Raw genomic sequence first — 15175 nt, forward strand, 5'->3', positions numbered from 1 at the left:
GTTTCTGGCTGACTGTCCCTTTTGCTCTCCCTTCTCCTCTCCCGAAACTTTTGGCTTTACATGGTTTTTATTAGTGAAAACTCGTGTATTATTCCCAGGATTACTAGCATTGTCTTTTGCCTTGCTCGTCGTAATTTCGCTAACCTGACTATTACGTGGGCGATTATCAGTTTGCTTCTGAAGAAAACTGAAATTCTCGTCAATTTTTCTGCCATACTTTTTCAACTTGCTTAAAGATTTGATCCCTGCTCCCGTTAAAGCATTTTTGTAATCGTGGCGCATATTGCGCCAGATTATGTCGAATTTCCTTCTTTCAGACAGCTCTTTCGTCATCGACTGAAAGTTTTTTTGCATGTCGTGGAAATAATCTGTGAACTTTTCACCCCGAATTTGACGTCGATTGGTAGCCTGAATTTCTAGTTTGAAGTCAAGGTCAGGAGGAAGGAATTCCCTCTTCAACTCCCTTTTCAAGTTTGACCAATTTTTAAATTCTCTATTTTCAACGCCATCGATATACCAATCTTTAGCACGACCCGCGAATAAATGAAGCGCTGATCTAAATAATTCTTTATCCGAAACGTCTTCAGACCGACATCGCATTTTGACTTCCTTTAAAAATTCAGCTAATTTTCTCCCATCATCCTTACCGTCATATTTCAGCCTCCATTCGGCCACGGGAATTCTCTTCATTGCTTTCCTAGTTCTTCTATACTTTTTCCTCGACCTCTTCTTTTTCCTGCTATCTTCTTCGGTTGGGTCGCTAGAGCTACTAGAGCTCAAACTCGACGATTCCGTACTCTCCGAGAACTCAGATGAGAGAGTTCGTTCAGACGAACTGGAGCTTACTACCTTCTTTTTCTTCTTCCTGAGATTCTTATTACTACCACCCTTCTTCTGTTTGAGTAATAAACCTTTCGTTTTCGAATTTACTATACCTTCCCGCTCTTCGCTGGAGCTCGTCATTGAACTTTCTATGCACTTGTGAGACTCCGTTAGGTTTTCATTCTATGATTTCTTGGAAATAGGAATGGCTTCTAAACCAATTTCCTTTTGCTCATCTGGTGCTACATTCTCCTTTTCAGATGTTGGTACATAATCTGATGGGCGCGTATGGTTTTTTTCTATTTCTAACTCGGAAATGGGGACATTATTGGATTGTTTGAAATTATCATTCAATTCCGTCAATAACCTTTCTAGATTCTGTTGTCTTTTAATTCTTGATTCAAATTCGTGTAATCTTTCCTGTTCTGCTATAATTTCTTGTTCCCTTTTGGACCTCTGCTGTTCCGTCGTACGAATGACAAACTCTTTGAATGCAGAAATCATATGTGCGAACTCCTTTTCCTTTCCTGGTTCATATTTATTTAGTTTTCCTAAAATAATATCTGCTCGTTTTACTGACTGTTCCATTTCCTCTCTTTTCTGTGCTAAACTGTTCATTGCTCCTCCACTTGCCTGATTTAAATCTCCCCCATCATCCCCACCTTCGAGAGTAGCAACCGTATCATTCAAGGTTGCGATCTCGGTGCGTACCTCATCTAAAACTTCTGTAAGCTTATCTCCCAACGGAGTAACTTTGGCTCCTTCGTTACTTGGGTTTATTGATTCGACGTGGACTGATATGATATCGTCTATCTGGATTTCGATGTCATTAATCTCTGGTAAGTATTTCCGCGCATCGATTGCTCTCGCTAGCAAACCAATTCTCACCTTATAATGAATCATACGGGTACTCAACTTTGTTCGTTGCCTACCATCGGCTTTTGGATTGTCTAGTATCCCACGAATGATATGAATTCGAGATCGTATGACCTCAATCTCCTCCTGAGCAGATCTCCACGTCCTACCAAAGGCTGTGGAATTGACCCCTAAACTTCTTTCTTCTTTCATCCGCTCCCTAAGCTTACGCCGTTTGACGCTCTCATGGTCGTCCAAACGAAACAACATGTTCCTGATCAAGAGCTCGTGTTCCACTTCGTCTACTGCGAGGTGAGACACCTCCATTTGTCGGTAGGCCGATTGCAAATCCATTATCCGACAAATCTACCACAATCACACTTGCCGAACGAAGTGGTTGTGCTCATACAATATCAAAAGCGGTTGCGTTCATAAGAAATTATCACTTTATATTAGTTGTGATTGGTTGAGTCAAGACCCATCAATGAAAAAAATAAATAAATGAAAAAATCAACTCGTCTCTAACTTGTTCGCGTGTAACTATTTAGTACACTTAGCATTCACTTAATTACTCTAAACGACGTTCGCGCACTAGTAGAAGCACAACTGTCTCAGTAATTCCTGCGGAAAATGTGCTTCGCGTCACGCAGATCGAACACCTAACCTATTCACTAATTCCGAGCAAATATAAGCTGTTTTAACTATCGTATGTATATTTTCTAGCCTGTCTCACTCCTTTTGGACTTCTGATCAGTATTGCTTTTCTTTGAGTTGGGCGCCAATTGTTATAAACTTTTACTCTCAAACCCAAGGAGGTAGCTGAGGACGAAACCAAACAGGCTTTTCCTCCAGGGATTTTCTCTGCTTTACAGGGTCGGCTCTTAGCACTGATCAGAAGTCCAAAAACACTGATTTTTCACTTTTACTTAACTTTATTTGCTTACGGTGTGTGTTGTAGGTGTGTATGTTGGCCGGCCGGCGCTGGGGAGGAAGTCGGGGACTCGTGCTGGGCGTACGCTGGGTGACGATCGTAGACTGCTGACGGGATGCGCGCGTAGTGACGGTCATATGCGATTTCTGATTCGCTCACTGGGTGGCGGTCGAAGACGGTTGTCGGTTTTCCGCGCTGGGCGGCAGTAGCATGCGGTTGCCGGATGGCTTGCTGGGCTGCAGGAGGCAGAATTGCGGCTTTCTCGTCGAGCTTTTCCACGTGGCCGACGATTCCCGGCAGAAATGTGGTCGTGGCGGGGATTTTGTTCACGAACTATGCTGCCTCGTGGTGACACGAACTATGATCCCAACGTCGCAGGGTATTTCCGGAGTTATCGGTGGGACTTGGCCACACAAACTTCCAGCCGAAACTTAATGGGTCCTGAGGTTAGCAATGGAGAAAGTATGAGGGTTTTTGTTGCCATTACAATGTTGTTCCCAATTAGGTTACCTGACTCGAAATACTCCCAACTCGCAACTTCTTCTCCACTGCACTGTTAGCCACTCATGCAACGTGTGACTAGAAGTGGTAAAACTATCCGATCTCTAGCGTAACTGGCTCAAAAACTTTCTCGTACTTCTGTAGTGCTTGGTGTCTCAAGTGGAAAAGACTGGCTTATACCTAATCCACTACTGGCAATTTTCCGCCTTCTTCGTCCCGCATTTCCTAATTCCATCCGTTAATTCCATATCCAATTCCTCCCGTTTCGATATCTTGGTATGTGTAGTGTGTTATGTGCGTTACATTTATATATAATTAATTATTTAAATTAACAGTTGGTAAAGGGAGTGGAATCAATATTTTCTTTTCTCAAGCTTAATTTAATGGTTGCATACAATTTTGCTTACAATTTAGATTCACAATTTCTCACAACAGATCAGGACGAACAGTACTATACAATACATACATATAATTTGCTTACTACCTATCGTTCGCTCGGAATCAGATCCTAGGGAAAAGCATCCCAAACGGTAACAGTTATAACGATTTGAATGCGGTATGCGGTCAAAGATGGGTTTTCTCCTAGTCTTCAAGCGTGAATCCATGTTTGTCCATTGACTATTTAGATCGTACACAGTTGCGTTTCGGCTTCGCCTCATCACAAACCAATACTAACTTTTTGTCGGAATAGATTAGCGCCGGCTTGACGCAAATCCCTTAAAGTAAAACACACTTTGTGTTTTAATCGAACGACTGATCAAACGTGATGTCCCGTCCGAGCAGAAGTTCTGTTTATGCCGATGAGACACAGTGAAGCCGAAACTTGTCTTGGCTTAGCAGGCCTATGCGAAAGCACTATGCTTTTTTTCACCCTAAGGAGGAAAATTTGGAAAACACCAAAATTTCTCACTAGGGTGAAAATTTGTTGGTAAAACCAGTCTTTGCACTTGAGGGCACAAATCCTTATTTCTTACACAGTTGCGTTTCAGCTTCGTCTCATCACAAACCGACACTAACTTTTTGTCGGAATAGATTAGCGCCGGCTTGACGCAAATCCCTTAAAACTAAAACACATATTGTGTTTTAATCGAACAACTGATCAAACGTGATGTCCCGTCCGAGCAGAAGCTCTGTTTATGCTGATGAGACACAGTGAAGCTGAAACTTGTCTTGGCTTAGCAGGCCTATGCGAAAGTACGTGGTTTTATCAAGTTTGTGAGACCGCAACCGTAGATGTGCGTGGAAGATCGCGAAAAGCTCAAGCGCGATTCCGTCAATGAAATATTGTTCACGTGTTTGTCGCGTATGCCAGAACGTATGTGATTTCGCGTGTATAAATTCGATTTTGTAACTGTGTGGCCATATGCATATTCGCGTGTGTTCTTGAATGATCGCGCGGACCGTGAGTTTGTTGCTTAGTTTTTAGTGTACAGTTCAGGTAGGGTGACCATATCAGACGAGTAAAAAACCAGGACAGCCGAAACTGCTTCCCCTCGTTACCGCTCAATCGATATTGCCTTTTCCGCATGTTTTCGGCTGTTATAAAGTTATGGGGTCTGGCAGGCAGAGCTTCGACAGTAAAAAAGTTTTGGAAGTCTGGGAGGAAGAGCTCTTCCAGAAAGTCTTTCATCGGAATTCGATCACCAAGAACTTTTTCGGACTTACACAAAGGCAGTTCTTGCTACACCACCATCAACAAACGTTTCATGAGATGGTCTGTGTACGACCGGCGACGAGTTTTCAGTGCTAAAAACACGACATTGACGTAAATCAGAATCACCAGCGATCCCATCTAGATTCCCTGCGCTATGCCTGGTAATCTCCAATGACAACCATTATCTCTCGATTTGAGATCTGCAAAACCTTCCGTTGTTACCAAAAAATTCTCCGTTTAATAGATTGTTATATGAAAACCGACGGATAGCTTGGTGTAATTAATATCAGTTTGAGCCCGAGCTTGAAAAAAATGACATTCCTGCGTGAACTTGAAAGAAAACAAAATTCAATTCATGCCCGTCGCAATGAATGAAATGTTTGGTTCGTTTCCCTCGTCATTCGTTCTCCCGACACAGCGCATTCAGGTTTGGACATATTCGGTTTCAGAAGCAAACTGAATTTTGTTTCCATTCTACCTATGAGAGGGATTATTGAGCAAAAGTGCACCAGATATAGATTATGCAGTTCACTTATGCTCGAAAATGTAGACATATGCCAGCTTCTGCCTTCAAGCTGTCCACATAAAAACAAATAAATGCTTTGGTTGGTGAAGGAATTTATATTTCCACTGCACTCAAGCATTCCATTCCGCATGCAGTTTCAGTCAGTTGGGAAGTTAATGAATGAGGGAGGCGATGAATCTGAATTTTGGTTTCAGTAAATACACGCAGAAACAAGTAACTGATTTTGAAGTGTCGCAGCATACTCCCTGTTATGTAGGATGCTAGACTCGGCGGTTAGTTGCTGTTCAGCGTCCAGGCGTGAAGACATGTTAATCGTCCATTAGCTATTTCATTTATTTGACACGCCTCAATGCATTACCTGAGCCGTGGATCTTTTAATATTTTCAATGTGTAAATAAAAATAAATAAATCGAATTTAATTGTATATCCATCGGATCTTGTGTACGCGATTTATTACTTTGCGTAAAGATCTTATTTCTTGTTGAAGATCTATTTACTTCATTGCCTCTTGTTGCTTGTGGATCACTTAGTCCGCTTTCTCTCGGTTTATCGTTTTCTTTCTATACTCGCTGTTAATGTTGTATGGGCTTTCACGATTACCTGGTTTGAGTTGTTTGTGGGGCCTACGGGTCACGATCGCTTATCCATGTTCTTTGTTATTTACTTTATTTTCGGTGGTGCTGGCAGTTGATTGGGAAGTAGTAGGCGCATCACAATGACCGTTAACGTTGTGCGTAGGTTCTGTTGTTCCAGTATTCGTTGGAGCCTGAGCTGCAACTCCGGTGGTTTATGATTTAGTTGATGCTGATGAAGGGCTGTGTGATGGGTATGCTTGGAGTTGATATTGCTTCGTTAGAGGTTTGTGTACATGGTTTATCGTAGTGTGTCTTCTTGTGTAACAGAGCAGGGCTCGCCGGGGTCTGTCCTCCATACGTGCACAACGTGATTTGAGATTTGGTCACGCGTTTTGCTTTGAATTGAAAGTTTACATATGCAGAAGTAGGTTCGTTCACTCGCATTCTCACGAAACAAATACCGTTGGAAATACCTAGAAAAATTTCCTCCAGGTTTCAAACTTAAATGATTCCACTGTTACGTATTCCGACATGATGGTTGTAATAAATTTATTAATAGTACCCAGGTGTGCATCGTGCAGACGCATATAAATCTTATCATTGTCAATATAAACGGGTATCTTGGTCCTAACATTATAATGCTCAACGACGTAATGCATGTTGTATTCCATAGCGTAGCTTTCCGGTATGGCCGAAGTTTTAATCGTTATCAGTAACGAGTATGGTGGGCTTGTATAACGACGACTTCCGTTAGTCTAAACTGCATTTGCAAACTTGCTGTTGAATTTTGCTGCTGAGTTTCAAACATCTTGAAATGAATGGTCGATATCGCACCGATGAAAGTAACGGTGCTTTATTGTTGACACTGGCTTTGGACGATTTTATTATTCAATTTCTTTGCTTGTTTATAGTACTAGCTCAGTACAAATAGACAGCAGAGTTTAGGTAGAAACGTTCGTTTGATTCACTGCACTGTTAACAACCAGAGCAACTGATTAGATTCTGGTTTCGAGCCTGTAGCAATTCCATAATCCCCAGCTCGAGGGAGCGCTCAATGAAATTATTCCACGACAGTTGCTATTTTTCTTTTTATGGGATGGATTTCCAATAAGATGAAAAAGCCAATAGCAAGAGAACTCAAGTAGAAGCAGAAGCACCAAAACGCCGATGTGTCTTTTCAGAGGTACCAAAGGGAATTCTTCGGGTCCCGGATTGAAAGACGATTTAAGCCGAAAAGAAGCGCTTGTAACCATTATTTCATCGATATTGACGAGGTACTAAATAGCGATTAAAAAAACATTGGAAGGTAAAATTGGGAGATTCGACTGTATTAAGTTTTGTTTGACGCATTCCGATTGAGGATGAGTATACGTTGCAGTTATGGTTGTAGTCGGTCATAACTGCGATCTGGAGCATAGTGAAAAGCGAAGACTGAATAAATAGAAATATATTAGGGTTACAGGAGAAAAACCAGGACAAATCAAGCATTTTCCTTGACTTCCCAGGACACCAGGACAGTCAATGCAAAACCAGGACATGTCCTGGGAAACCAGGACGTATGGTCACCCTAGTTCAGGTACTAGAAGATAATTCCTCCATAACACTAGAATTCCCTGTCACGTTTCCATGGAATGTGTTGCCTAATGAATATGAGCCTCATTTTTATTGGTCCAACTGAAGACATGAATCTAGGCTGTTAAGAACTCGTTCTTAGCAGGGACATCCTGACGGGACCGACTCATGATCGCGCGAGCGGTGGGTTGTTGGCGAGATCGCGAGATGTGTGGATGATTACAATTGCATGTTCGCGTTTGTTACCCGGTTTGTGCTATCGCGAAGGCTAGCGGCGTTTGCACGTTTTGAATGAGATATTATGAGTGTATATGAGAGAATTCGCAATTGATTGTGTTAAAGAGTGTTATAATGAATCTAAATTAAGATATAGTGATAAAAGGAAAAAGAACATGCCGAATCAAAAGAAGAAAAAAATGAAGACATTAAGTAGAAGCGTATAAATTGACTGATTTTTTTGGTTTTGCATGAGTAGTGGAAAAGCAAACTAATAGAAGAAAAACAAAAACAGACAAATGAAGTAGAAGAAAAGAACTGGAGGGACGTATTCTAAGTTGCTTATATTTCGGAACATAGCCACTTTATTTCACGGTTTGGTTCGCGTGGATGATGGTTCTTCAAAATTACTAGGCACATTTTGAACATTTGACTTGATATGATCCCAATACTTTGGATAGTTCACTTAAATTTTAAATTCAATACATTGTGCAATTTAATGATGTTTACTTTAGATTTGGGTTTAAATTGGTATGATCCGAGTACTTTGGCTAATTGCTTTTTTCTGCAGCGTATTTTAATAAAAAAAAACAGTTTGTTTTTCACTCTCGGTGCCGTTATTCTGATAGTGAATAATCAGTGAATCATTAGACGCAGCGTTTCCGGGAGGACAGTTACCCACGTGATGCCAACAAGACTATTAGTTAATGTTTGATGTTTGATCTGCCGGCTTTTGGGACTGTTTCTGCGTGCTGGTGTGAAGCCCAGACGGCAGTTCGGAAGTCGTGAAGGCACCACGGAGTTCCCGGTGAGATTTTTCCATGTTATTTTGATTATATTGACTTCCAATATATGTTTATATACATTTGATTCGCCTTTTGTTTTCTCCGTCATCTATGAAAACTGTTTCGGTTCCGAGCGTTTTCAATAAGTAGATGATTGGACTATTATCAACATAAAAACGCTTGTAAGGACGTAGCCAGGTGTGTGGAAATAAGCGGGTCTACGTCATTGCAGATCGTGGCGAAAACTGATATGACAATAGATATGCTCAATTCTGCAACTCCACCCTACGATTTGTGCAGGTGTTCATGCTATCCGAGTACTTTGGCTAATTGCCTTAAGTTTTAATGCATTGTGCAAATTGAATGCTATTTAATTTAGATTATATGTAATGAACCATCAACTATAGGATACTGCATCGGTCTGAATCTAGTTGAATAGATAGCAAAAATAATTCAATTTTCCAATCGTCAGGGTATCCTTTAGCTTCTATCCACCAACTGAAGCACGCGCCGTGTTGCTATTAGATTCTAGGGACCAACAGAATCCAAGTTCTCCAAGCTACAAATCCCTCAGCATAAAAATTTGCAGTCTGAAGTCCACCGCCAAGCCCTCGTAGAAGAGTTAGTATTGTTATTGCGTATTAATAGAACAACACACATGTAACATGCAATAAAACTACTTGGAATCGTCTAAATGCCAGAAAATGATATAGGGGAATTGTGGGAAAAACCGACACTGTGGGTAAAACCGACACCCCACAACATTTCCTAGAAATCAAATTTTTATTCATTTCATAATGATACATTATTATTAGTACGTTTATTTAGAGCATTTGAAGAAAAATTGGATTTATGTTAGTACGCCGAATGTAATAAATATAAACAAAACATACGACAGCAGCGTTCATACTCATCTGGATGTTAAATTTCGTTGGTAGATTTCAAGGTTTTAACCGAACAAAAGCTTTTCAAATCACCACATTTTTCACTACCTATTATTATCGGCCTGTCCTATGATCAACTAGGTGCATTGAAGACGAGTTTGAGAAATTCAATATTTTTAATCGCTTTTATAAAAAATGTGCGCTGTTGGGGTAAAACCGACACCCTATGGTTAGGGTAAAACCGACACGCTGTTAAGATGGTTGTGTATATTTGCGATTCATTTCAAAATACTGGGGATCTTTGTGACACTTCAATTAGCCTATTAGAACACTATAGTATCAACAGAAATGCACAGAAATACTCTTATTGTGTTTATTTCTTGTAAGTCTCTTTAAAAATCGAAAATTGGAATTTTTGCTTATCTGATTCTATCGAAGCTGTTGCTATTTCTGCAAAAAGCTCATCAAACCGAATTTCTAGTGTTCTCTTGGTTTGTCATAGACGAACTTTATCACAATGAGACAGTGATCTTATGTGTACCCCAATAGATCGTTGATGATCAGAGTCCGAAAAATCAAATCTGAAAATGATAGTTTTACTAAGAAGTGTGTGTGTCACTTATAAGTGAATGAATCCAATTAGCAGAACGTAGAACGCTTGCAAATCTTCTCTTACGAAATAATATGAAACTGGAGGTTGCAACGATGTGCGCAAGGATTATTTGGAAATACTCATTAATAAATAATCCTATAGCATAAAATACTCTTATTTATAGTACTACGCTTTCGAACTTTCTTCCCCTCACTACATGATGAAGCAATAAAAAGCACATATTAGCATCATACATACTCACACTTAATTATTCACGCATACATCTCATGTTTAATAAACATAAAGATTTTAATAAAGTGGAGAGAAAATAAATTAAAGGGGTTGTCGATTTTACCCCTATAGGGTGTCGGTTTTACCCGCAGTGCCTACAAAAAGTTACTTTGTTTTCCAAGTTTTACAACCAATAATTTTGAATGAAATTAATTTTTTGAAGCGCTGAAAAAATTAAGTCTTGTTAAGAATTTTCTGAAGAAGAATTCTGCATAAAAACTATAATTTTATTGGTTTGGTGGCAACTTAGAAAAATTGTTAAGCTTAAGGTGTCGGTTTTAATCATAATTCCCCTATATTTACCATTAACGACAATTGCATTCCGTTAGAAGTTTCTCATGCTATGCTGACCGGGAATGGATGATTGACGTGCGTGGGTAAATTAATCGTACCTTCATTTATCCAATCCGAATGAATCGAATCGAATGCACGAATTGAACACCGGTAAAAAGTGATCCCAAGAAGGATCACCCATTATTCTATCATATAAGCCAGTTCTGCATTCATTCCCTGACCCATATGTCACAAATACTCAGATGAACACATACACAGATAGACATACGTCTAGCACATAACAATTTTACACTAGTACTAAAAACTACAATTATTACAACACAACACAACTAATAGGGTTCAACTGTTATTTTTTTAATGCGCCTGTGCATGTTGACGAGTCGACCGATAAATCGACACACAATGACTCCCACTGCGAGCCGTGCTCAAAAAGACAGCCGTTGAGCTGTTGAACAATGTCTGCAAACACAGCCCACTGAAGAAGTCAATCCACGACGACCCGCCAACCGGCCACGCCAGTGTGCACAGGCTCTTAGCTGACTGTTAGTTTGGGCTGGTGCAGAGTATGAAATAGCATAAAACATAAAAAAGTCCATAAGCCCTCTTGGTCTCCTCGATGCACCACTATCGAGGCAATAACCATCTTAAAGCAGTTGGCTGCTCAAATATGCATGAAGATGTTTGCAATACCGTCAAACCCGTCAACCTAGGAGAGGGTCAAACGCACAAATGGGAGTTTTCGGACATTTTCCTTCGGTCATCTGCACATTGGCAGAAAAATTGAAGTTTTGTTAGTAAGCGATTAAAGTGTTGCAGATGTTTTTGCATTGGTGCGTGATTAAAGTGCATTTGAAAAAGTGCACTAAAAATGTGTAGAAAAATAAGAGTGTTTCGAAAAGAAACCCCAAATGGAATTCCGTCTAAAACTCGGATTGAATGTATAGGAAAATGTTCTAGCTTCCTCAAGTAGCAGTTTCGTGCTACAGCGGCAAGGTTAGTGTATTGAAAAACGTATTTTTTACATTTGCTCATGTCAGATACATGGTTAGGCAGGTGAGAGGGGTGTGTACGGCGTAGGAGCTATGTTGTGGCTCGCTTGTATAATGTCCTTAAATATAATGTGTAAATTAAAAAAAAATGGATGAACGTTGGAATGTTTACTTCAAAAGGTCATATATCAGTGTTTGGTTGACTGACCCTAATTGTTTTTTCATTACTTAACTGGTAGACGTTTTATCAAAAATTTTCCTGCAGAAGAATATAAAATAGAGCTGCCTACCTCAAATAATAGACAATATAAATGATCTCAACTATATGTATTATCATTATTTAGTGAATATTTTTATATTCAAAACGATGATCTATCGATTTCTTTACATTGGTTCAATGCAGCAAACTACACATCATGGAAAATAAAATCATAAATTTAATATATATATATATATATATATATATATATATATATATATATATATATATATATATATATATATATATATATATATATATATATATATATATATATATATATATATATATATATATATATATATATATATATATATATATATATATATATATATATATATATATATATATATATATATATATATATATATATATATATATATATATATATATATATATATATATATATATATATATATATATATATATATATATATATATATATATATATATATATATATATATATATATATATATATATATATATATATATATATATATATATATATATATATATATATATATATATATATATATATATATATATATGTGTGTGTGTGTGTGTTTCGGCGGTAAAACATGATGAGTTATGTTCTACCATAGACCATGCGGTAGACTTGGGTGCAACGCCCAACTCCTACTCTGCAGAAGGCAAAAAATTCTTCACATTTCCTTTCGATCATGCCCATATGAGCCTGCCTAGTTCTAGTTTTCCGTTCTAAGTTTTCGCTCTAGAATACCTATCCGTCTTTCAATTTCATTGCTTTCGTTTCTCTTAGGCTCAAATTTGCCGAAAATAGCCAACAAAATCGATACAGTAGAACCTTGCGGCAATTAAAACATAGTAACAACTCTAGTTTATATTCTTCTGGAGGAAAATTATTGTCTACCAGTTAAGTAATGAAAAAACAATTAGAGTCAGTCAACAAACTACTGATATATGAACTTTTTAAGTAAACATTCCAACTTTTATTTAAGTTTTTTAATTTACACGTTATAGTTAACGTTATGGCGTTTTCGTTTTTTCTTGGTGCTACACCGGTGTAGTGCAAAGAAAGAGATAGACTGATTACACCCAAGTTTGAATGAGTGTAGCACCGACTACATCGGTGTAGTGCACTGTCAAAAACGAATATGCCAGATAGACAACCCTGTTTTCATATTTTTTCAGCGCAGCACATAAATAGCACCTTTTGGGCATTATATTTGTGTAATTAAATGGTAATGTTTTTCTTTAAACAGCGACACGTATAAACGATCTAAATCGTCAATGGACAAACATGGCTTCATGCTTGAAATCTGGTAGAAAACCCATCTATGACCGCTTTAACTTCATAACTATCGTTATAACTTTCGATTCCGTCAATGAAATATTTTCAAACTTGCAGCGGATATACAGCGCAAATTCGTTAGTTGGGTCACGACTGCGCCCCAATTAGCGAATCGTAACCGTTAATTGGGGCAACTGACAGCTGACAAAAATTACCCAAGGGAAACGCTGATTTTTTGTTTTCTTTTATAAAAAACAAGCAGAAATATTTTACAATTCACAAAAGTTGGCTGTTTCCTTCCAGTTTAAAGTTGTTTTTTTGTGACAAAGTATGCCATTAGTGTTCTTTTTGCCATCAATTATTTTTTGATAAATTCCTTCACATAAAACAGGAAATGGATACACCGTCGGGAAAAAGCCGATAAAGCACAAACATACTACGTTGCCACTAGCGTAAAAAAGATTGGATAATTTGATTGAATACATCAGAGATGACCTTCAAAAGTTACTAAACTAACGTCTCTGCGACACAAACTAATTGATGCTGAATGGAAGAAGCGAAATATTTAACACATTTATTTCACTAAAATCATTCCGAAATATGAATTCATAAAATAAAATTCCATTGAATTTAAAAGTATGATTTTTTCTGGATCGCCACAGAAATCAACCAATGAACCCCTTGAAATCAATGACATTCAAACGTCAATCAGTTTTTGACTTTCAGTTTTGACATAAGTGTCTTTTAGTTGGGACATGCCCCAACTAGCGAACACCCAACTAACGAACAGCCCAACTAGCGAACACCCAACTAACGAATTTGCGCTGTACTTGATTACTATATCTTTCGAATACCAAGTGCCAAAAAAGTAGACAAAGATTTTTTTGTTTATAAAGATAGGACCAAACCCGTGGGTGTTTGCTGGTAGCCTTATGAAACGTGTCATAAAACTTCAAATCGCCATTTCTATCGGATCTCTCGATGGATCATTTTGAAATTCACTGAGCAGATGCTTGAATACTGTATCTTTCGAATGCCGTATGCCAAATTTATGGTCATTTTTTTGTTAATAATGGTTTTAGACACACCGTGTGCGTATTTTGTAGCAGTCGATGCAATTGAAGTGATAGCAGAATTCAAAATGTTCATTAATCCATTAATCGTTTTTTCGAAATAATTATTCTAATCTATGAAAATTTAGCACTGATTAGTTAATACTCCAGAAAAGGTTCGATGGTATTGAAGTACTAAAGTTTTTTTGGGGACGAAGTTGCTTGTGAGAATCGATGCAATTCTAGTAATTCATCGCGGTCAAAATTTTCTGGGAATTCCAGGTTTTTTAAGGTAAAATTGAATTCTCTATTTGCCACTACAATAGATTCCTTGACGATGTATACCTTAGCTAACAGGTTACCATGCGATAAATAAATTACAATTACGAAGAATTACTAAGCATACAAGTGATATTGTACCTAAAATCAGCCAAACTTCCACATCGCTGAACCCAAATTTGTATGTCATACCTTGTCGTAGTGAAATTTATATTTAAAAATAACTTACTATTGATAATAACCAAAACATTGACTCACCATAAATATATTATATTTTTATCAGTTTGTGGTTGCTTAACAGTAGACAGCTTCAATACACATCTTGCTCTGTGTTTATTAACAATATTACGGTAACCTGCCGACATATGCCTTACTCAGGTCAAGGAAGCAAACAACTGCTCGGCTAACATGAACGGTCGCCAAAATCTGAAACGTCAATTTCACTAAATGCTCCTCTGTAATGCCGAACTTCTTTCCTTCACTTAATTTTTACAACGACCTAGATTAAAGTGCACTACTCGCAGAGATGCCAGGTACTTTTTTCAAATGTCTGCAATAATAATTTTAAAAGTCTGGGAAGAACAAAAATGTCAGGAAAGCTAGTGTAATCAAAAGCCTTTACATTCAAAAATCTGTAAATATCTGCAACAAAACTAAAAAAATCTGCAAATATCTGCAACCAAACTAAAAAATCTGCAAAAATCTGCGTCATCGAAGAAATCTGCAGCTTAAATTAAAAGTCTGCGAATTTGCAGACTTGTCTGCAAATCTGGCATCTCTGACTACTCGGCGTTAAAAACGAGGCTTTCATCACAAATGCATTTTTT

The 15175-nt window shown here is 38.1% G+C and overlaps 1 protein-coding gene across 2 annotated transcripts in view; it reads right to left on the minus strand.

The window, feature by feature from the left end:
• Positions 1–14876, minus strand: part of LOC131690042 (putative uncharacterized protein DDB_G0282133) — a 331475-nt gene extending 316599 nt beyond the window's left edge. The window contains exon 1 of one of the 2 annotated variants that reach the window (XM_058975499.1): positions 14607–14876. In XM_058975499.1, coding sequence (XP_058831482.1) covers positions 14607–14609 — 3 coding nt within the window. In that variant the 5' untranslated portion in view covers positions 14610–14876. The remainder of the gene's footprint in view (positions 1–14606) is intronic. The other variant, XM_058975500.1, reaches the window with a different exon arrangement.
• Between the last annotated feature and the right edge of the window lie 299 nt (positions 14877–15175).

Source organism: Topomyia yanbarensis, chromosome 3, assembly GCF_030247195.1.
Source record: "Topomyia yanbarensis strain Yona2022 chromosome 3, ASM3024719v1, whole genome shotgun sequence".
In the NCBI taxonomy this organism is placed as follows: domain Eukaryota; kingdom Metazoa; phylum Arthropoda; class Insecta; order Diptera; family Culicidae; genus Topomyia; species Topomyia yanbarensis.